This window comes from Hypanus sabinus, chromosome 4, assembly GCF_030144855.1.
Source record: "Hypanus sabinus isolate sHypSab1 chromosome 4, sHypSab1.hap1, whole genome shotgun sequence".
Lineage (NCBI taxonomy): Eukaryota > Metazoa > Chordata > Chondrichthyes > Myliobatiformes > Dasyatidae > Hypanus > Hypanus sabinus.
This window is the reverse complement of record NC_082709.1, coordinates 78449316-78471199: the sequence shown is the minus strand read 5'-3', so window position 1 is coordinate 78471199 and position 21884 is coordinate 78449316. Positions and strand designations below refer to the sequence as shown.

Here is a 21884-nt window from a genome sequence, read left to right as displayed (position 1 = left end):
TGAACCTCTTGACCGTGTCTGTGTGTGATTGGCTGCTCAGGTATTCACATTAATGAGCAGCAGTTCGGGTGTACCTAATAAAGTGGCCTTTGAGTATACACTTACACGTAGTAGCAATTCGATGTGGAGTGTTGATGTGATGTGCAACAAAAAGGACAATATTCAACAATTATAAAGAACACAGAAAGATATAAAAATAATTCAGAGATTATAAGTGTCTACAGTGCAATGGCGTGACCCGGTGACTAACTGGAATGGTTGATCAGACTAACTGGCTGAGGGAAGAAGCTTTCAAGATGAATTGAAGTTTTTGTTTTAATAACCATGAAGCAACTTGCAGAAGGGAGCTTTCGGAAAAGGCAGTTAGCGTCCGCAATGAATTTTACTGCCCGCTCCTTTGTCCTGGACACACACAGTACTGCAGTAATGGTGGACTGTAACTAATAGCTTTTTCTGCTGACCTGACTGTCTGCTGCAGTTTTAGTCTCGTGTGAGAGTGTGCTGCACCAAACCAGGCCGTGCTGGCTGATGTGAAGATGCTCTCTCTGATGGCAGTGCAGTATGTTCTGGAGAAGATGGAATTTTACCAACTGCCGCAGGACCTTCCCCTTTGAGCCGCTCAGTCAATGAAGGAGCGGTTGTTCTCTGACAGGAGGTCCTGTCAGATGATCAGGCAGTGAATGCTTACTATAGAGTTGTTGAAAATGAGTGAGTGGCTGCAGAAGAATCCTTGTCCCTTCCTTTACCAACCTTCATTCGTTATTTTAACCCTTTGTGTTTGTTCACCTGCCCCCCCCACGAAGGCAGCCGCCCTCTAGAAATTCAACTCTTACACTCAGGGAACATCAGGGCGTCAGAAATGGAACTGATGTTTCATGCTCAGTACAGCAGAGGAACAGGCCCTTTGGCCCATCGTGCGTGGGCAAGCATAATGCCATTATGGACTCCATGTCTCAAAGTCCTCCAGCATTTTGTGTTTCCCTCAGTAGCTGCGTGTCAAGGTGATGGCTGGGTCAGAGAGTTTGCCACAGTGACTCAGTGGGTACAGACGCCACCTCACAGTTCCAGAGACTTGAGTTCGATCCCAGCCTTGGTGTTGTCTGAGTGGAGTTTGCATGCTCTCCATGTGACCATGTGGGTTTGGCCACGGTGTGTTGTCCCTGGTTCAAAGTTCAATGTAGATTTACTATCAAAGTACTTATAACAGTAAGTCAGCATAAACTACCTTGAAGTTCATTTTGCTGCAGGCATTCACAGGAAAAATAATAGAATTTATATATGAAGACTGACCAACAACCAATGTGCAAACGAAGACAAACTGTGGAAATAAAGTAAATAATACTGAGAACATGAGTTGGGGAGTCCTTGACAGTGAGTCAGTAGGTTGTGAAATCAGCTCAGAGTTGTGGTGAGTGAAGTTACCCAGACTAGTTCAGGAGCCTGATGGTTGAAGGGTAACAATGAACCTGTTCTGGTGAGACCTAAGGCTCATTGTGGTGACTGAAGTTAACCACACTGGTCCAGGGGTCTGAAGGTTGTAGGGTAACAACTGTTCCTGAACCTGGTGGTGTCTCTCCATTCCCTGCATGCCGATGTGTCTATTGAAAAGCCCCTTGAATGTCACTACCATATCTGTTCCCTTCCCGCCCCTAGGCACCGTTCCAGGACCCACCACCCTCTATGAATCAAAAATCTGGTCCCGCACATCTCCTTTAGACTTCATGAGTGGTATGGTAGCATAGCAGTTAGCATAACACTTTACAGTGCCCAAAACTGGAGTTCAATTCCCACCACTGTCTGTCTCCATAACCACGTGTGTTTTCTCTGGGTTCCCCAGTATCCTCCCACATTCCAAAGACGTATGGGTCAGGGTTAGTGAGTTGTGAGCAGGTTATGTTGTCACCGGAAGAGTGGTGACACTTGTGGGCTGCCCCAGGACATCCTTGGACTGCGCTGGTCGTTGATGCAAACGTTACATTTCACTGTGTGTTTTGATGTTTCAATATATATGTGAGAAATAAAACTAATGCTAATCTAATTTTATCATAATCTATGCCCTGTAGTAATTGAAATTTCTACCCTGGAAAAAAGGCTCTGTCTGTGACTCTAATAATTTTATACACTTCGATCTGATCTCCCCTCAGCCTCCGCTGTTCCAGGAAACAAACCAGGTTTGTCCAGCCTCTCATTACAGCTTTGTGCTCTCTAATGCAGGCAGAATCCTAGTGAAACTCTTCTGCACCCTCTCCATTGCCTCAACATCCTTTCGCCAGGTCCATCTCTACATGATAGAAAGCCAGACCTCCAATAACCACGAGACTGAGTACAGGAAGGAGATAGAGGGCTAGTGGCATAACAACCACCAAGACCTTCAGAGGCAGCAAAACAAAACAGCTGGCCATTGAGGCAGAGTACAAGCCCCCATAGCTATCAATGATATGGAAGCTGAGAGGGTTGAGAGCTTCAAGTTGCTAAAAGAAAGCTATCACCTGTAACCTGTCCTGGTCCAACCACACTGATGTCATGGCCAGAAAAGTTCACCAACACCTCAACTTCCTCAGGAGGCTGAGGGGGTTTGTCATGCTGCACGGAAGTCTACAGACGCACCGCAGAGAACATCCTACCTGGACGCAGCACAGCTTGGTACGGCAACTGCTCTGCCCAAGGCCACAGGGAACTGCAGAGAGTTGTGGACGCAGCTCAGCACAGCTCAGGAACACTCAGGTAAAGAAATCAAAGAGCCCACCCACACAGACGTTCTCTCTTCTCCTCTCTCCCATCCGGCAGAAGATACAAAAACCTGGAAGCATGTACCAGCAGGCTCAAGGACAGCTTCCACCACACTGTTATCCAATACCTGAACAGACCCCTTGTACAATAAGATGTCTCACAATCTACCTTGTCATGATTTTGCACTTTATTGTCTGTCCACTCTGCCCTTTCTCTGTAGCTGTGTAACTTTATTCTGCACTCTACTATTGTGGTTACCTTATACTAACTCCATGTACTTATGTTTTGGAATCTTCTGTGCAGATGGCATGCAAAAGAAAACTTTTCACTGCTTATTATCTGTTTGCACTGCAGTTTCTTTGTAACTGTAACACTTCATGTTGTGCTGTTATTGATTTCCCTTGGTCTACCTCAGTGCACTGTGTGGTTATTTTATCTGTATGAACAGCATGGAAGACAAGACTTTCACTGTTCCTCAGTACATTTGACGATGCTTACACCAATTCCAATTCTGCTTCTAATCTGAAACTCACAGGCACAGTCAAACTTACTTCACCTCATTACAAGGACGTGGAGGCTTTGATGCGAGTGCAAGAGGATACTTACCAGGGTGCTGCCTGGATTAGAGAGCACGAGGGAAGCCTGAGCAAGCTAGAGCTTCTCACTTGGAGTGAAAGAGGACGAGAGGTGACAATGGAGGAGTATAACATGAAGAGAGGCTTAGATAGAGTTGACAGCAAGAAACTTTTTTTTTCCAGGGTGGAAATAGTCAGAGGACATAATCTTAAGGTGATTTGAAGAGATTACAAGGGGAATGTCAAAGGAAGGTTTATTGCTGAACAGCCTGCCGGGGTGGCGGTAAAGGTCAAATCACTAGGGACATTTAACAGACTCTTAGATAAGTACATGAATATGTGGGAGAGAAGGGTTACACTGATGTTTGAGTGTGTTAAAAGGGCCAAAGGGCATAGTGTTCTAAGTTCTACATTATTGCCTTGGACTTTTTTGTCTACCTGCACTGCACTTCTCTGTGACTATAACACTTCATTCTACATTATTATTGTTCTATCTCAATGCTATGGGTCATGTATTGATCTGTCCGGACAGTATGCTGTATACTGTATACTGTACCCTGGTATTTGTGACAATAATAAACCAATTCCAATCTGAAACGTACAGGCATAGTCAACTTTATTTCAGTGTTTCTCTGCCTCCTGCCTCAGCTGGGTGCGTCTCAGCCTAGTGTCACGCCAGATATAAAGCAGGTTGTCCCTAGCACATGTTCACCCAGATGGGAAACATCTGTATGGACAGAGGGCTGTTTGACAGCGCAGGTGCGGGACACCACTGTGCAACAGACTCAGGTGGGAGGTGTGCAGGATGCCATGAGCGGAGCGAGGATTTCGTGAGTAACTAACGTGTTTTTGTGTACAATAAACATGCATTTTTTGCAGGGCCATGTTTCTCCGGTGACTCTGCCAAGGTTCCACACCCAGCAATGTTCACTCCAAGTTATATTTGGCAGTCAGGGAATCTCATAAAAATGAGCAAAGACCTCAGGCTCAGAAGGGTTGAGTCATTGTCCACTGGGTTGTTCCCACCCTCCCGATCACTTCTCCTTTTATGAAGGCACATCTGGTTGGGTTAGGAGATCTTAGCTCAGAGACTGAACCTATTGATATGTAACCGCAATCTGCAAATTGATTTTCCATAGGTTAGGTGGGGTTGAGTACTTTCACTGCTATCTGTCACACACCTGATGACGTTAACGCTGTTTCTGCCTCTCCTATCATCAACTGAGGCTTTGAATACAACCACTGGCCATTGTGCTGTACAGCCACAACACAAATGGAGTTTTGGTATGTCACCAAAAGCCCCCAACAAATTCCTACAGATGGAGAGGATTCTGCCTGGTATGGAGTCTCCACTGTCCAGGACTAGAAAAAGCTGCGGAGGGTAGCAAATGAAGCCAGCTCCATCGTGGGCAGTAGCCTCCCCAGTATCAAGGGTGTCTTCAAAATGTGATGACTCACAAAGGCAGCATCCAACATTAAGGACTCCATCACCCAGGACTTGCCCTCTTCTCATTACTACCATCGGGGAAAAGGTACAACAGCCTAAAAACACACACACAGTGTTTTAGGAACAAGCTTCTTCCCCTCTGCCATCAGACTTTTAAACGGTCAATGAACCTATGAACACTACCACACTATTTTTGAACTCTTTTTGCACAACTTATTCAATTTAATTTTTTTTCTTATTGTAGTTTTTTATGTACTGCACTCTAGTGCTGCCACGAAACAAAAGATTTCACAACCTACATCCGGAGATATTAAACCTGATTCTGATTCTAGTTCTGTTATGCCTGTGACACTGTGGGTTTCCTCCTGGTGCTCTCAGTTCCTGCCACATCCAAAAGATGTTCCAGCACATCGGCTTTATTTGACACATGAACATCGAAGCAAAGTGTGGAATGCGACATTTTGCATGAAAGCAAATCAGCGAGGATGCGGTGGGGGCAGCCCACAAGTGTTGCCATGCTTCCAGTGCCAACATAGCATGCCCACACTTACTAGCCCTCATCCGTACGTCTTTGGAATGTAGGAGGAAACCCATGAACATACAAACCCCTTACAGATGGCAGTGGGAATTGAACCAGGACTGGTGATTGCAGTTGCCCTAATAGTTACCCTACCATGCCACCCTATATTCACAGAGTCATAAAGCACAGAAACAGGTCCTATGGCCCAATTAATTGACAGCTGACCAAGATGCCCATCCAAGCTCGTCTCATTCAGCTGCATTAGGTCCATATCCTACTAAACTTTTCCTATCCATGTACCTGTCAAAGAACCTTTTAAATGGTGTTAGTGTACCTGCCTCGACCGCTTCCTCTGGCAGCTCATTCCATATGTGAACCACCTTCCGGGTGAAAGGTTCCCCTTCAAGTTCCTACTAATTCTTTGTCATCTCAGCTTAAACCTGTGCCCTCTCGTTCTTGGTTCCTCAGCCCTGGGGATAATTCCTATTTATGCCCCTTATAATTCTATACATCTCTATAAGACTAACTCTCAGTCTCCTATGCACCAAGGAAAATATCCTAGCCTGACCAACCTCTCCCTATACCTCGTGTCCAGTCAATATCCTCATAAGTCTTCTCTGCATTCTGTTCAGCTCGATAGCATCATTCCTATAACAGGGTAACCAAAACTGAGCAGCAGACCCCAAGTGCTACACCATACAACTTTAAGATAACCTCCCAACTTCTACACACAATGCTCTGATTAATGAGGACCAGTGTGCCAAAGGCCTTCTTCACCACTGTTTCTACCTGTGCCTCTACTTTCTGGGAACCATATACCTGAACTCCAATGTCCCTCTGTTCTGCAACACTTTCCAGAGCCTTGCAATACACTATGCAAGTTCTATCTTGGTTTGACTTTCATAAATGCAACACCTAGACTTTATTTGAATATGCACACCCTTGGCCCACTTACCCAACCAATCAAAATCCCACTGTGATCTTTAAAAACCATCTTCCCTGTCTATGACATCACCAATCTTGCGTTGTCTGCAAACTTAATATCCTTGGCCCTGGGGCTCCACAAGATTGCATCCTCAGCCCCCAGCTCTACCCCTGTACACTCGTGACTATGTGGACAGATTCTGTTCTAAACCCATCTGCAAGTTTGCAGATGATACTGCCAAAGTGGGATGCATCTTGGATGACAACGAGTCAGAGCACAGGAAAGAGATAGATAGCTTAGTAACATGGTGTCATGACAACGACCTTTCTCTCAATGCAAACAAAACAACAGAGCTTGTCATTGACTTCAGGAGAGGGGGAGGTTTGAAGAAGAGAGAAGTTCTTAGGAGTGAACATCATCAATAGCCTGACCAGGTCCAACCCTGTTGACACCATGGCCAAGAAAGCTTGTCAATGTGTCTATTCCTCAGGAGGATAAAGAAAAATGGTCACGTACCTGTCAACAGCTCTTAACAGTTTTAATCGAGGTAGCATAGCAAGCATGCTGTCCAGATACAACACAGCTTGGTACCCCGACTGCTCTGCCTGGGACCCCGAGAAACTGCAGAGAGTTGTGGACGCAGCTCGGCTCATCACAGGAATAGCCTCCCCTCCATGGGCTCTGCCTACACTTCCCACTGCCTCAATAAAGTGGCCAACGTAATCAAAAACCCCACCCATCTCATATGTTCTTTCATACTCCCCCTCACATTGGACAGAAGATACAACAGTTTGAAAGCACGGACCACCAGTTTCAAGGGCAGCTTCCATCTATCCCCCTGTAGATAAGATGGACTCTTGACTTCACAATCCAACTTGTTATGTCCTTGCACCTTATTGTCTACCTGCTCTGCACCTTCTCTGTAACTGTAACACTTTATTCTGCATCCTGTTATTGTTTTCTCTTGTTCTACCATGTTGCACCGTGTAATGATTTGATCTGTGGAAACGGTATGCAAGAAAAGCTGTTCACTGTATCCTGGTACACATGACAACAATAAACCAATTCCAAGTCTAATCTTCCAATGGGACGACACTAGCCTGATCTCCCAGCAGGACGCATCTTTTTCCCGTTGGTTGTTTATTAGTCTTTATATTTCATTTTCATAAAATCTGTTGTGTTTCTTTAGTTTCCTGCAAATGTCTGCAAGAGAATGAATCTTTATAGCATATTGTGACACATATATACTCTGATAATAAATATACTTTGAATTTGAATGGCAGCCTCATCTCACAGTACAGTAGAATGTCTCAACGGAGACCTGCCCATGTCCACTCCCAGGAAGCTACCATGTACCTCTCGGTCTTTTTCCTTCTGGAACACTAATACATTATTTCACACTGGTATGAGCTGAATGGCACCTGGCATTTATTTTTGATCCCAATTGACCTTAGACAGACTTATTCACTGTCCAGCACGCCACCGATTTTGCTGCCACCTACAAACTTATTAACCATTAGTTAAAAGTTAAAGTCTGTCCCGAGCCTTATAGAGTCATCAGGCTGGTGCTTATGCTGGTTTCCATGGTGTGAAGAGACTGCGAGTACAAGACTCCCCCCGCCCACCAGATAGGATGCCAGTCTACCACAAGGTTAACCCCCAGCTTTTTGCCAGAACCCATTTTCAGCTGGATGGACTGGAGCAGTGTGTGGTTAAGTGCCCTGCTCAAGGACACAACACACTGCCTCAGCTGGGGCTCAAACTCACGACCTTCAGATTGCTAGTCCAATGCCTTAACCACTTGGCCACGTGCCACACTTATCAACCATTGCCACCTACATTCTCTTCTTCATCATACATATAGATGACAAGCAACAGTGGGCCCAGCAACAATCCCTGTGGCACACTACAGGTCGCAGGCCTCTAGTCAGAGAAATATTTCCCCACTGCCAGCCTCTGACCCTTCCACCCGACCAATCTTGTACTCAACTGTCACCTACTGGACAAGCCAACTAGAGAATGTTTATGGAAGGCTTTGCTAACGTCCGTGTAGATCAGATCTACCACTCTGCCCCCATCAACCTTCTTGGTCAGCCCTTCAGGAGCTCAATCAAATGCAGCTCTGTCAACCCTTGGTTGGACCACAGTTGGAGTGTTGTGTTCGGCTCTGGTCATCTCATTTTAGGAAGGATGTGGAAGCTTTTGAGAGGGTTCAGAGGAGATTCACCAGGATGCTGTCTGGATTACAGAGTATGATTTATGGGGAGCAGTTGAGCAAGTGAGGGCTTTTCTCTTTGGAGCAAAGGTGGATGAGGGATGACTTGATAGAGGTTACAGGATGATAAAAGTTGTAGGTGGAGTGAACAGCCAGAGACATTTTCCCGGGATGGAAATGGCTAATACAAGGGAGGCATAATTTTAAGGTGATTGGAGGAGAGTATAGCGGGGATGTCAGAGAGTGATGGGTGGGGGGTCATGGTAGAAGGAGATACATTAGGGACATTTAAGAAACTCTCAGATAGGCACATGGATGATGTAATAATAGTGTGCTATGCTGAAGGGAAGGGTCAGATTGATTTTGGAGTAGGTTAAAGGATTGGCACAACATCGTGAGCCAAAGCACCTGTCCTGAGCTGTACTGTTCTATGTTCTATTAAATTTGTGGAACACAATCTTCCACGCACAAAGCCATGCTGACCATCCCTATCCTGCCTTTCTCAAATTAAATAGATCCTGATCCTCAGGATCCCTCCAGTGCCTTTCCCACCACTGAAGTGAGGCTCACTGATTCTGATACTGAGGCCTGCCTGCGTCTCCCGGAAGCAATGCCACCGGGAGAATCTTACAGCGCAGGGTGTCCAGGAATTGTTAGGCTCTCTTCTCTTGACTGGCTTTTGGCAGAACACTACAGGGAATGTGAGAAGGCCTCCCACTGGCTCAGTGATTGTTTGATCACTCAACCAGCCAGCTCACAACCCTGACCTCCTGTCACAATGTGACAGGCTTCAGTGCCAGGAAGCTATTTCTGATCAGCTGTCACCACACCCTGTGTCTCCGAGTGAGTATCAGAGTTTGCAAGACAATGGTTGCACAATGTGGCCGCAAGCTCAGTACTGCCACTCTCATCCAATTCTGGGACCCTCACGTTACTGGGGGAGAACACCAATAGTCTTTTCTCCACCTCATTACCAGTGCTCCAGATCTGAGAGTCCTCACTCCCTCTGGCTGTTAGACTCCATCCTGCCTATGGAACTTTACAAAGTCATTGCTTATTCAGGGTAAAGGTCACAATGCAACTGAACAGTTATTCTAGGTGAGGGTCAGTACCTGCAAATCCTTAGCACTGCTGTTCATTCAGTAAGGAAAGAATCTTCTTGTATGTACATTTGACATTTATCGCTTGTTATCTGGGATCACTTGTGGGAAACAAGGTGTAACTGATCACAATCTGCTTTGCGGTAACTGTTCTTCTACAGACGTGATTAGCACTGATTAGAGATTACTGAGACGTGTGTGTGAGATCGAGGCAGCAGCGGACTGCTTGCGACTCAGGCAAGGAGGGAGTTCTCCAGGCTGTTGCCTGGATGGGAGACGTTTGTTCACGGGAGGGGACTGAACGGGCTGGTCTTTTCACTGGAGGGAAGGAGGCCGAGAGTTGTCCAGACATAAGTGTGTAAGATTATGAGAGGATGACTAGGATACATAATCACAAACACAAGAGATTCTGCAGATCCTGGAAATCTACGGCAACACACACAAAATGCCGAAGGTACTCAGAAGGGCAGGCAGCACTATGGAGGGAAACAAACTTTCAGGCCAGAATGGAACAGGGTATATAATCAAACTCGCTTTCCCTTCGATGGGGGATCAAAATCATTGGCTATTTATTGGCTGTTGATCATAAGGAACTTTAACGGGCATTGAGATTTTTTACAGCTGCACGATAGATCTATAGAACAGAGAACAGTACAGGCCCTTCGGCCCACAATGTTGCACTGCCCTTTTCACCTGCTCCAAGAGTAATCTAACCATTCTCTCTCGCATGGTCCTCCATTTTTCTTTCATCCATGTGACTATCTAAGAGTCTCCTATAACGTCCCTAATGCATCTGCCTCTCCCACACCCACTGCTCTTTGTGTTAAAAAAACTACCTCTGACATACACACAATATTTTCCCCCAATCACCTCAAAATTATGCCCCTTTGTATTAGCTATTACTATCCTGAGAAAAAGTCGCTGGCTATTCAATTGACCGATGCCTCGGTCTCATCATCCTTCGCTCCTTAAAGAAAAGACCTAGCTTGCTTAAACTTTCCTCATTTAAGCAAGATTGCTCTCCTTGCTAGAAGAGAGGTAAAAACTAAAACCTGTAGGTTAGGAGGATTTAAAGTTATATCTTCATTTGCAATAATACCAAACAAGGCAGTAAGGGGATTTGGGTCAAATTGGACCCTAAAAAGTTGAGAGAAGGTATGAAATACTTCCCGCCAAAACTTTTCAATTGTCGGGCAAAACCAAAACATATGAATTAAAGAGGCATCAGCAAAGTTGCATTTATTACAAAGTGGAGAAACATTCGGGTAAAAACTGGAGAGCTTCTGTTTAGAAATGTAAGCTCTATGAACCATTTTAAATTGTAGAAGAGAATGACGAGCACAGAAAGATGATTTATTAACCTGTTTAAGAATTTTATTCCATCTATCATCAGAAATCTGACAATTTAGGTCATCCTCCCGAGCTTTTTTTATTTTATCTAAAAAGTCTTGTCTAGAATCAATCAACAAGTTATAGATACCGGTAATAGAACCATTAACAAAAGGTTTTAAATTGCTTAAATGGAAGGAGTCTACTCCTCCTACACATTTTCAATGGCTACATGATATTATGTCGTATTTAAATTTAGAAAAGATCCGCTGCTCAGTCTTAAATTCGAAACAATCTTTTTATGATATTTAGGGACCTTTCCTAAATTACTTTTCCAATTTATAAAGTTTAACAGTGCACAGACTTTTATGTATATTTTTATCTTCTCTTCTTAAGAAGATGTTTTTTTTTTCTAATTATCCACTATCATCCATTAGCTTTTTTCTTTGGTAGTTGGTAGGGGGTTGACCTTTTTTTATTTACATAAAAAAATTTCTTTTATGATGTATGACCTATCTTTAAATTTTTGATTACAGAGTGGTATACCTTTATGTGTTATGCTATAACATTTTGATCAATCTTATTACAATATACGAATGTACACAAGTTATGTTGAGATGTATCTATGTGTTGCACTCTGGTAATCTTGTTTTTTCTTCTGAATAAAAATATTGTAAAAAGAAAAGCAACTTTCCTCATAAGACATGCTCTCCAATCCAGGCAGCATCCTGGTAAATCTCCTCTGCACCTTTTCCAAAGCTTCCACATCCTTCCTTATAATGAGGTGACCAGAACTGAGCACAATATTGAAGTGTGGTCTAACCAGAGTTTTAAAGAGTTACAACATTACTCACGGTTCTTGTATTCGATCCCCTAACTAATGAAGCCAACACACCATACACCTTCTTAACCACGCTGGCAGCTAGCCGGGCAGCTCTGAGGGATCTATGAACTTGGCCACAAGGATTTTCTGTTTCTCCAAACTGGTGGTGAGACTGGAATATTGCATACAATTCCAGATGACAAGTTTGAAAGTTTCACAGGAATTTAGCTGCAACAGGAGTACTTAAGTTATGAGAAGCTGGGACTGCGGAGCAATGGAGGATGAGAGGAGGACTAATAGTCTTATCAAAACCATGAGTCAGAGTCATGGAACAGTACAGTGCAGAAACAGACTCTCTGACCCATTTAGTCCATGCTGAGCTGTTATTTTGTCTCATCCCATCAACCTGCACCTGCACTACACCCTCTACAGTTGAGGAAGTTTGGTCTGGGCCCCCAGGTCCTAAGGACTTTCTACAGGGTACAAATGAGAGCATCCTGACTGGCTGCATCACTGCCTGGTATGGGAACTGTACCTCCCTCAATCGCAGGACTCTGCAGAAAGTGGTGCAGACAGCCCAGCGCATCTGTAGTTGTGAACTTCCTATGATTCAGGACATTTACAAAGACAGGTGTGAAAAAAGGGCCGAAGGATCATTAGGGACCCGAGTCACCCCAACCACAATCTATTCCAGTGGCTACCATCTGGGAAATGGCACCACAGGATAAAAGCCAGGACCAACAGGCTCCAGGACAGCTGCTTGCACCAGGCCATCAGGCTGGTTAACTCACGCTGACTTGAGTGTATTTCTATATTTTATTCTTTCTTTCTTTTTCAATCTTCTTATTGAATTTCATATATAAAAGAAACATAACATAATATATATTTTATTGACTGATCTATTTATCATAAATTACTACAAATTACTATGATTGCACATGGCACACTTAGACGGAGACGTAGCGTAAAGATTTTTACTCCTCTTGTATGTGAATGACGGAAGAAATAAAGTCAATTCAATTCAATATACCCCTCCCATCTATCCAAACTTCCCTTAAATGTTGAAATCAAACCTGAATCTACCATTTCCACTGGCAGCTCATTTCACACTCCCAACACCTTCACAGTGAATAAGTTTTCCCTTAATATTTCGCCTTTCACCCTTAACCTATGACCTCCAGTTCTCGTCTCACCTATCCTCAGTGGAAAAAGCCTGCTTGAATTAACCTTATCAATACCCCTCATAATTTTGTATACTTCAATCAGATCTCCCCTCATTCTCCTACACTCTAGAGAATAAACACAGAACATAGGACATCTAACATAGAAATCCACAGCACATTACAGGCCCTTCAATGTTGTGCCGATCATGTAACCTACACTAGAAGCTGCCTAGAATTTCCCTAGCGCATAGCCTCCTATTTTCCTAAGCTCCATGTACATATCTAAGAGTCTCTTAAAAGACCCTATTGTATCTGTCTCAACCACCATTGCCAGCAGTGCATTCCATGCACTCACCACCCTCTGTGTGAAAATCTTACCCCTTACATCCCCTTGGTACCTATTTCCAAGCACCTTAAAACTATGCCCCCTACTGTCAGCCATTTCAGTCCTGGGAAAAAGCCTCTGACTATCCACATGATCAATGCCTCTCATCATCTTATACACATCCATCAAGTCACCTCTCATCCTTTGTTGCTCCAAGGAGAAAAAGCCAAGTTCACTCAACCTATTCTTATAAGGCACATTCTCCAACCCAGGCAACATCCTTGTAAATCTCCTCTGCCCTCTTTCTATAGTTTCCACATCCTTCCTGTAGTGAGCTGACCAGAACTAAACACAATACTCAAAGTGGGGTCTGACTGGGGCCCTATATAGCTGCAACATCACCTCATGGCTCTTGAACTTAATCCTACTGTTGATGAATGCCAACACACCATACACCTTCTTAACAACACTGTCAACTTGTGCAACAGCTTTGAGTGTCCTTTGGACACGGAGCCCAAGATCCCTCTGATCTACACTGCCAAGAATCTTACCATTAATATTATATTCTGCCTTCAAATTTGACCTTCCAAGATGAACCACTTCACACTTATCTGTGTGTAACTCCATCTGCCACTTCTCAGCCCAGTTCTGCATTATCTTATACACCTCTAAGCTATTCAACCCTCCCCTATAACTCAGATCTTCAAGTCCCAGCAACGTTCTTGTAAATTTTCTCTGCACTCTCAATTTTATTGCTATCTTTCCTATCGGTAGGTGACAAGAACTGCACACAATACTCCATATCAGCCTCACCAACCTCAGCACAACATCCCAAATCCTGTACTCAACACTTTGGTTCACTTACAACATCCCAGGTGACCAGAATTCTCCCAGTGACAAAATCTGTCGCAGTGATCAGATTCATTGTCAGTGACCAGACCAGTCTCCCGTGACCAAGACTATCCCGGGGACCCACTCCACCTCTAGTAACCAGGAATGTTCCAAATGACCAGACCCATCCCCAGTGACCAGATTTACGTACAGTGACTAGACCTACCCCAGTGGCCAGTTTGGTAGTGATGAGTGTGGGGTGCTACAGTCTGGTAGGAAGAATGAGGAGAGATGATGTGATTCTGAGGGCACAGCGAGAGTGATGTGTTCAGTTCTGGGCCATAGCTGGAGGGAAGTTGTGAAGCTTTGGAGAAGGAGCAGGCGAAACTGAAATTAATTTATGGCAATGAATGTGGCCATTGAAACCACTGAAAATTCAGAAACACCTCGCGTCACACCACCCTCCCTCCAGCCCTGACCACACTGAGACAAGGTGGAAACTTGAGCTTACCACTTCATAGTTCACTGGAGGTGCACACAGGGTCGAGACCTGCAAGGGAAGAGAGACGACAGGTGAAGTGGAGGGGGGCAAGTGAAGTCATCCAATGAGCCAGGATTCCTGATCATCTCGACCCTCCACAATTGTTCGGCAGCCTTTCAGAGGAGCTGCCTTCTGCACTCCTCCAGAAGCTCCAAGAAACTGTGGAGGGTTGCTGACCATCACAGAAACCAGTCTCCCCTCTCTGGTTCTGTCTACACTTCATGCAGCCTTGGTAAAGCAATCTGTGTAATTAAAAACTCCACCCAGCACAGGCATTCTCTCTTCTCCCCTCTCCCTTCAGTCAGAACATACAAAAGCCTGAAAGCACCTACCACCAGGCTCGACAGCTTGTTAAGTCATTCCCTGTATGATAAGATGGGTGCTTGACCTCATGATCTACCCTGTTATGATCTTGCTCCTTATTGTTGCCTGCAACTGTAACGGTCTGTAACCGCAACACTTTATTCTGCATTGTTCTAGTTTTACCTCATTCTACCTCAATGCACTGTGCAATCAATTGATCTCTGTGCACACAGTATGCATGTAGCACGGTGGTATGTACCATAATGGTTTACAAAGCCAGAAACAGACCCTCAATTGCCGCCACTGTCTGTAGGGAGTTTGGGCATTCTGTCCATGGTAAGGTTTCCTCAAACACTCCAAAGACGTATGGGTCGGGGTTGGTCTGTTGTGGGCATGCTATGTTGGCACCAGAGGTGTGGCCACACTTGTGGGCTGCCCCCAGCACATCCTCAGACCGTGTTGGTTGTTAACACAAATGACAAATGTATATTTCAGTGATTTGTGACGAATAAAGCTGACCTTATCTTTAAGCTTCCTCTCTGCCAGCAGATTTCTGAAAGGTCCAAAAATCCACATGCACTATTTTGCTCTCTTTTTGCACGATGTATTTTTTATTCCTTATTTTCACTTGTGGCATTTTTAATATTTTGCTCTGTGTTGTTGCCACAAAACAACATTTTACTACATTCACTCAGTAGCCGCTTTATTAGGTACACCTGCTCGTTCATGCAGTTATCTCATCAGCCAATTATGTGGCAGTAACTCAATGCATAAAAGCACACAGACAAGGTCAAGAGGTTCAGTTGTTGTTCAGACCGAACATCAGAATGGGGAAGAAATGTGATCTCAATGACTTTGACAGTGGAATGATTGTTGGTGCCAGATGGGGTGGTTTGAGTATCTCAGAAACTGTTGACTTCCTGGGATTTTCGTGCACAAGTTATATACTTCACAGAGAATTGTACAAAACACTAAAAACATTAAGAGCAACACACACAAAATGCTGGAGGAACTCAGCAGGTCAGTCTGCATCTGTGGGAAAGAGTAAACAGACGACATTTCAGGCCAAGACCCTTCTTCAGGAATCGGTGAGTGGCTGTTCTCTGGACGAAAACACCTTGTTAATGAGAGAGGTCAGAGGGGAATGGCCAGACCAGTTCAAGCTGATAGGAACTCAAATAACTACACGTTACAACAGTGGTGTGCAGAAGAGCATTTCTGAATGCATAATATATCGAACCTGGAAGTGGATGGGCTACAACAGCAGAAGACCACAATCACACGCTCACTGGCTATTTTATTAGGTACAGTAAGTGGTTACTGAGTGTATGTCAGTGATAATAAATGATTAAGTTCTTCATTGCATGTTGGTACAATACTAAACCATGTCCCTGGTACCAACACTTACAGCAGATGACCTGTCACTCTCAGTCTGGGAGGAGTAAAGGTGTGACTCCCCCTCTGCTGGAATCTGAATTACTCCACCAGCAGCCCAGTGGGTCATTAGCCGGTCATCTGCTTTGAATGGTGTGGCTCTTGAAGGCAATGCCAGCATTTATTGCCTATCCCTGACTGACCACACGGGGTGAGTCGGGACTCACATTGAGACCAGGCCAGGCAGAAAGAAAGAAAGAAGATAATAAAGACTTTTTTTTAATGATTAGTTTAACTTGTTACAGGGACATCGAAACCTACAATAAATGCCTAGTTTGTGTCAACAACAAGCACAGCTCGAGGGTGTGCTGGGGTCAGCCTGCAAATGTTGCCATGCTTCCAGTGGCAACGTAACACAGTCACAACTCACAAACCCTAACCCGGACGACCAGAGCACCCGGAGGAAACTCACATGGTCACAGGGCGAATGTACAAACTCCTTACAGACAGCGACAGGAATTGAACCCCAATCATTGGTGCTGTAATACACTTACAGACCACTTTATCAGGTACAGGAGGTATACTTGTGGTTCTGGCCCCCGCAGTGGTGTCGGTGAGGAAGGTCTGGGATCTGGATTCAGTAACGTGAAGGCGTGGTGATGCATTTGCAAGACAGGACGGCGATGGACTTGGAGGGGAGCTGGTGGGTGGTAGCGTTTCCCTGGCACCTGCTCCATGGGAGAGGTGGGTGTGTTTGGCAGGTTCTGACACAACAGCCCGGCCAGAAAATGCTACAGTTGCCAGGTCTGACAGCAGAGGTTCGAGCGAAACATGTTTCTACAAATACTGGTTGGGAGGCCAAAATACTTCCAATCTAATAAACAAAAATAACCTTTCCCTTCCTGAGTAAACCCACCCCAATCGCCAGTGGTGAGACTCTACCATAAAAGGACAGGCACACGGAACACAGTTTGTCAAGGTACTGCTAGAACAGCCGACCAGCTATGTAAACGTTTGGAACATGCTTTGGAGCTCTTTTTGTTTTAGTGAAGTCACTGGGCTTGGCAGACCTCTGCTATGGAAGGATCATAAATTGTTGACTCCCCCAGCGTGCCCTGGAAAATATTAAAATGCCATGCAATTTGTAAATCTTTTCTGGAACTCTTGATGCTTGCTGTACCTCAGGCAAGGTGTTTACGGAGCGTGTGTGTGTGTACTGGGGTGGGTTTGTTAGTGGCAGTGAAATCCAGAGTAACACACACAAAGTGCTGGAAGTACTCAGCAGGTCAAGCAGCATCTATGGAGGGGAATAAACAGTTGACATGTGGAGCTGGGACCCTTCATCAGGACTGGGAAGGAAGGGGGCAGAGGCCAGAACATGAAGGTGGGTGGAGGGGAAGGAGTATGAGCTGGCAGGTGACAGGTGAGACCAGGGTAGGGGTGGGGTGAAGTGGTGAGAAGCTGGGAGGGGAATAAATGGAAGGGGTAAAGGGCTGAAGAAGTAGGAATCTGATAGGAGAGGAGTGGGCCATGGAGAAAGGGAAGGAGGAGGGGAGCCAGAGGCAGGTGATGGGCAGAAGAGGAAGAGTAAGAGGGGAACCAGAGTGGGGAATAGAAAATGAGGGAAGAGGGAGAGGGAAAGATTACTGGAAGTTAGAGGATTGATGTTATGCCATCAGGGTTGCACGAGGCTGCGTCAGGAGGGAAACCAGAGGGAGGTGATGGGCTGGAGAGGAGAAGAGAAGGGGTAAGAGGTGACCCACAGTGGGGGAAAGAAAAAGAGAGGAGGAGGGAGAGATTACTGGAGGTTCGAGCAACTGATGCTCATGCTGTCAGACGGAATGTGAGGTGTTGCTCCTCCAATTTGAGTGTGGCCTCAGTAAAGGAGGCCAAGGACAGACAGGCTTCTCCTTCCCCACACTTTCTTATTTTGGTTTCTGCCTCGTTCCTGACCAGCCCTGATGAAGAGTCTCAGAATGAGACGTCGACTCTTCATTCCCCTCCATAGGTGCAGCCCGATGTGCAAGTTCCTCTAGCAGCTAGTGCGTGTTACTCTGCAGAGTCTCTTGTGTTTACGACACACAGAGCTGGCTGTTGTTTACATTCCTGCCACCCTCACACAGCTCGTGCCTGGCTTCCTCAGTTCTGTGCCGAGAAGGCACTTGTTAACTCACTCTTGGTAGCAATTAACTCCTTCCCTGAATCAAGGTTCTCTGCAGAATCAAAACACAACCTGCTGGAGGCACTCATTGACGTGGGAGATTTCACTCTCTGGAACCTGGAGCAAAAGACACTCTAATGGAGGAACGTAGTGCACTGAGCAGCGTCTGAAACATTCAGAGGGAGAAACCCAAAAACCAAAGGCCGAACTTGGAAAGTTTCCTTGGACTGGTTTGTCTGGAAGTCAGTGGCCTGTGAGCCTAAGAACCCAGGGCCAAGCACTGGGGCCCAGGGTTCGAGGCCGATGGGTGTGTGTGAGTGGGTGGGGATGTGGGAAAGGGGTTTGTTTTGCTGCATGTCGTGTCTATATGGTTCTGCTGAACATTGGTGGCACTGGGAATGTGTGATGCCACTTGAGGGCTGCCCCCAGCATATCCTCAGGCTGTGTTGGTGGTTAGCGCAAATGAGACATTTCGCTGCATGTTTCGATGTACACGCGATAAATACATCTGAATTAGTGGGGGGGAGGGGGGAATTTTTTTACCAGGTTTGTGATGTAGGGTTTTAAGAGACACCCCTGCCTCTCCCCACTGATGCTGCCTGACCTGCTGAGTTTCTTCAGCATTTTGTATCTGTTACTGGAATTCCAGCTTCTGTAGAATCTCTTCTGTTTCTACAACAGACTATCTGTTGCTGGAGGAAAAGACGACCTCGATTTGCCACATGTACACCGAAACACACAGTGAAGCGTGCCATTGGACAACAGTCTGAGGATGTGCTGGGGGCAAGCGTCGCCACACGTCCAGCACCAACTTGGCACACCCGCATCTTTGGACTGTGGGAGGAAACCGGAGCACGTGGAGGAAACCCACAGTCACAGGAAGAGCATGCAATCTCCTTGCAGACAGTGGTGGGAATTGAACCCAGGTCACTAGCACTGTAAGACTTTGCCCTAACCATGCTCAGACGGCCAAGCAGCATCTGTGGAGGAGAGACATGGGCTCTCAACCAGAGACACAGACCATCCCTTTTGCTGCTCGATCCACTTCTTCCCTCCAGCATCTACAGTCTATTGTGTCTCCATTAATTATATGGAGACCAGCTGCTGCTTAGGCAATGGTCAGTGGTAAGACTCCATCCAACTAACCAGCATCTCAGCACCTCTCACCTCACCAAGGGCACAGATGTAAATATCAACACACAACATTCTCAAAATGCTCAGGCAGTTCAAAGCTTCAAAGGTTCATTTTATAATTAAAGTATTTATGTAGAATGCAACTCGGAGATTTGTCTTCTCCAGATAGCCATAGCATACAGCAAACCATAGTAGTTGAAAGAAAGACTTCAATCCCCCCCACCCTGCACAAAAAGAAACAAGAACTTGCAAAACTCAACCATTCCCTCACACAAAAACTAACAGATGGCCCACATGGTTAAACTCAGCAGGTTAGGCAGCATCTATGGAGGGAGAATAAAGAGTAGATGGGCCAAGACCCTTCATCAGGATTGGAGAGGAAGGGGGGAAGATTCTGCTGATGCTAGAAATCCAGAGAAACACACATACAAAATGCTGGAGGAACTTAGGAGGTCAAGGCAGCATCTATGAAGGGGAATAAATAGTCGGCATTTCGGGCCGAGACACTTCGTCACACAAATTAGACCGGGGAAGTCACTCTAACCTTCAAACCTGCCGCATCATTCAAAAAAGTGTGGAGCAACATGGCGGCATGGGAGCTAGTGTAACATAATTACAGACTGGTTGCGTGAGCATCTGATACAGACGGCACCAACGCACAGCACTACAGGTGACTATAGACTTGGCCAGCTCCAGTCATGGGCACCGCCATCCCTACCATTCCGGACATCTTCAAAAGGCGATACCTCAAGAAGGCAGTGTCCATCACTGGGGTCACTCTCCGCCTGGGACACACCCTCTTCTCATTGCTACCATCAGTGAGGAGGAACAGGAGCCTGCATGAGTGTGGGAGGTGGGAGGAAACTGGAACATGCAGCGGAAACTCATGCAGCCATCAGAACGTACAAACTCCTCACAGACAACGGCGGGAATTGAGCACAGGACGCTGGCGTCACGCTACCACGCCGCACAACACACGTGACAACAGCAACCCAGTTAAATTCCAATTCCAAAATGTTTGTCTCAATAAGCTGCACTTTGAAAACCTTTTAAAACAGGGAACGAGCCAGCTGTTTTTAGCTGCCTTGCTATTACCAGCAGTAAACAGGAAACTGCTGCAATTAGTACAGAACTGTTCCGAAGCAGATGGGTCTGACCTCATTCCCTGAAACCCTGCTACATCAGCAGCGAGGATCAGCTCCCTCTATTTTGTGAGGCCAACCCTGTGCTTTCCCAGTGCCCTGCCCAGTGTCGATCATCACCTGATCCTGCCTGGATCTGTGCGTAAATCCACTGACAAATGCAGAAGGACTTCATTAGTGGGGGGGGATGGAGTTTAAGAGTCAAAAAGTAATGTCGTTTGACCACACTTGGAGTGTTGCGTTCAGTTCCAGTCTCCTCATTGTAGGAAGGACGTGGAAGCTTCAGAGAGGGTGCAAAGGAGATTCACCAGGACGCTGCCAGGACTAGAGAGCATGTCTGGTGAGTACAGGTTGAGCGAGCCAGGGCTTTTCTCGTTGGAGCGGAGGCAAACGAGAGGCAACTTGATAGAGGTGTACAAGATGATAAAAGGCATAGATCAAGTGGAAATTTTCCAGAGAGAAAGCGAATAATCTGAGGAGGCATAACTTTAAGGTGATTGGAAGAAAGAATAGGGAGAGATGCCAGAGAGAGGTTTTGTTGCATAGAGAGTGGTGGATGCATGGAATGCACGCCCAGAGGCAGTGGTAGAGGTAGGTATATTAGGGGATTAAGAGACTCTTAAATATGCACATCTGTGAAAGAAAATTGGAGGGTTGTGTAGGAGGGAAAAGTTAGATTGATCTTAGAATAGGTGAAACATTGTGGGCCAAGTGGAGTACTGCGTTGTAACGTTCAATCTATACTCTGTGGCCACTTCATTAGGTACACCTGTATGCCTGCTCATTAATCAGCCAATCACGCGGCAGCAACTCAATGCATAAAAAAAGCACGCAGGCACGGGCAAGAGGTTCAGTTGTTGTTCAGACCAGACATCAGAATGGGGGATGAAAGGTGATCTAAGTGACTCTGACCGCGGAGTGATGGTTGGCGTCAGACACGGTGGTCTGTGCATCTCAGAAACTGCTGATCTCCTGGGATTTTCACTCACGACTGTCTCCAGAGTTTACAGAGACATCCAGAGAGTGCCGGTTCTCTGGGCGAAATGGGTAGGCTACAGATATACACACAGTAGCCAGTTTATTAGGTACAGGAGGTGCATCATAAAGCGGCCATTCAGTGTACAACAATAAACGAAGGGTACATAAAGAGAACAGAACGGGGAGGCGGTGTCCATGGACCATTCAGAAAACTGATCATGGAGAGGGAGAAGGCGTTCCAAAGTGCTGAGTGTGTGTCTTCAGGCTC

At 45.7% G+C, this 21884-nt stretch overlaps 1 protein-coding gene across 15 annotated transcripts in view; it reads right to left on the bottom strand.

Annotated features, from left to right (window-relative positions):
* The window catches only part of LOC132392916 (tensin-1-like), a 389673-nt gene that overhangs the window by 241814 nt on the left and 125975 nt on the right, over positions 1-21884 (bottom strand). For 10 of the 15 annotated variants that reach the window (XM_059967484.1, XM_059967486.1, XM_059967491.1 and 7 more), the window contains one exon: positions 14495-14533. The exons of the other annotated variants lie outside the window; for them this stretch is intronic. In XM_059967484.1, the coding sequence (XP_059823467.1) occupies positions 14495-14533 (39 nt within the window). The remainder of the gene's footprint in view (positions 1-14494; positions 14534-21884) is intronic. 15 annotated transcript variants of the gene reach the window in all.